A 1,792-nucleotide genomic window follows, 5' to 3' on the forward strand; every position below is an offset into this window, starting at 1 on the left:
GGGGGGGGGGGCAACTCCAGGTCCCTGACGCAATACGGGGCCGCTGTGGCGGTGGGTGGAGGGAAGAGCAAGGCAGACTGTATCTTAGTCAGCTTTGCCCGCCCCTTAGTTTTGCTGGACACTTCTAATTGTGTTTGTTTTCGCTCGTCCGTTCAACTGGTTCAACCTTTTCCATTTTCTTTGTCGCAGATCCAAAATGACCACCTACTTCAACTACCCCGCCCCCGCCCTCCAGGAGGAGCTGCGCAAGATTGCCCAGGCCATCGTCGCCCCCGGCAAGGGCATCTTGGCCGCCGATGAGTCCACCTCCACCATGGGCAAGCGCCTCCAGGACATCAAGGTGGAGAACACCGACGAGAACCGCCGCAAGTACCGCCAGCTGCTCTTCACCACCGACCCCAAGCTCGGCGAGAACATCTCCGGCGTGATCCTGTTCCACGAGACCCTGTACCAGAAGACCGACGACGGCACCCCCTTCGTCGAGCTGCTGGCCAAGCGCAACATCATCCCCGGCATCAAGGTCGACAAGGGTGTCGTTGACCTCATGGGCTCTGAGAACGAGTGCACCACCCAGGGTCTCGACGACCTGGCCCAGAGGTGCGCCCAGTACAAGAAGGACGGCTGCCACTTCGCCAAGTGGCGTTGCGTTCTCAAGATCGGCAAGAACACCCCCTCCTACCAGGCCATCCTGGAGAACGCCAACGTTCTCGCCCGTTATGCCTCCATCTGCCAGGCCAACCGCATCGTCCCCATCGTTGAGCCCGAGGTACCGATCTGTCACTAATAGTTTGTTTTCTCTCCCTTTTACTGATTGCACGATTAACGTAACCGTACTCTTCCTGCTCTAGGTTCTCCCCGATGGTGACCACGACCTGGACCGCGCCCAGAAGGTCACAGAGACCGTCCTGGCCGCCGTGTACAAGGCCCTGAACGACCACCACGTCTACCTTGAGGGAACCCTCCTGAAGCCCAACATGGTCACCCCCGGCCAGTCCTGCCCCAAGAAGGCCACCGCTCAGGAGATCGCCTGTGCCACCGTCACCGCCCTGAACCGCACCGTGCCCGCTGCCGTGGCCGGTATCACCTTCCTGTCTGGCGGTCAGTCCGAGGAGGAGGCCTCCGTCAATCTGGATGCCATCAACAAGTTCAATGGCAAGAAGCCATGGCCCCTTACCTTCAGCTACGGCCGTGCCCTCCAGGTGAGAATATACTGACTCGCACAACTGCAGTTCCATGTGGTAAGCAGTGTCCTAATTTTAATTTTCTGATCACAGGCCTCCGTGCTCCGCGCATGGGGTGGCAAGGACGAGACTGTTGCTGCCGGTCAGAACGAGCTTCTGAAGCGTGCCAAGGTAAGACATTGCATGTGTTCATTTCATCAACTGCATTAGTTTCCTATAATTACAATGTTTTCTTTTAATCTTATTGCTTGCTATTAACTCGTGGCTTGTATATTTTTAATCTAAAGTTCTTTATTCTTTTTCTGTTAGTATTTAAAGCACTTTTCTTAGTCCCTTTTTTTGTTTCCTATTTTTTGTATGGCTTCCCTCTTTGCACTTGCTTTTCGTATCCATGCTTACCATGAGTATTTTCCACAGGCCAACTCTCTTGCTTGCCAAGGCAAATACGACGCTGGCAGCATCAGCTCTCTTCAAGGAGCCCAGTCCAACTTTGTCAAGGCTCACGCTTACTAGACATCACCTCACCTCACATTCCTTAACATGCTTTACTTTAATGAACTTCAAAACCTGCAATGTTTTAATTTTTATTGAATTTTTAAGAGTCTATTTTT

The 1,792-nt window shown here is 53.5% G+C and overlaps 1 protein-coding gene across 2 annotated transcripts in view; it reads left to right on the forward strand.

The window, feature by feature from the left end:
* LOC113208513 (fructose-bisphosphate aldolase) overlaps window positions 1-1,792 on the forward strand; it is a 4,806-nt gene that overhangs the window by 1,732 nt on the left and 1,282 nt on the right. Inside the window, exons 2-5 of one of the 2 annotated variants that reach the window (XR_008012270.1) lie at window positions 190-766; window positions 849-1,199; window positions 1,275-1,352; window positions 1,599-1,791. Coding sequence is in view for 1 of the 2 variants with exons in the window: in XM_026425531.2 (XP_026281316.1) it covers window positions 197-766; window positions 849-1,199; window positions 1,275-1,352 (999 nt within the window). In the remaining variant the exon portion in view is untranslated. Of the gene's footprint in view, window positions 1-189; window positions 767-848; window positions 1,200-1,274; window positions 1,353-1,598; window position 1,792 lie in introns of those variants that run through there. The other variant, XM_026425531.2, reaches the window with a different exon arrangement.

This window comes from Frankliniella occidentalis, unplaced genomic scaffold, assembly GCF_000697945.3.
Source record: "Frankliniella occidentalis isolate FOCC.00 unplaced genomic scaffold, Focc_3.1 Scaffold1995, whole genome shotgun sequence".
NCBI lineage: Eukaryota > Metazoa > Arthropoda > Insecta > Thysanoptera > Thripidae > Frankliniella > Frankliniella occidentalis.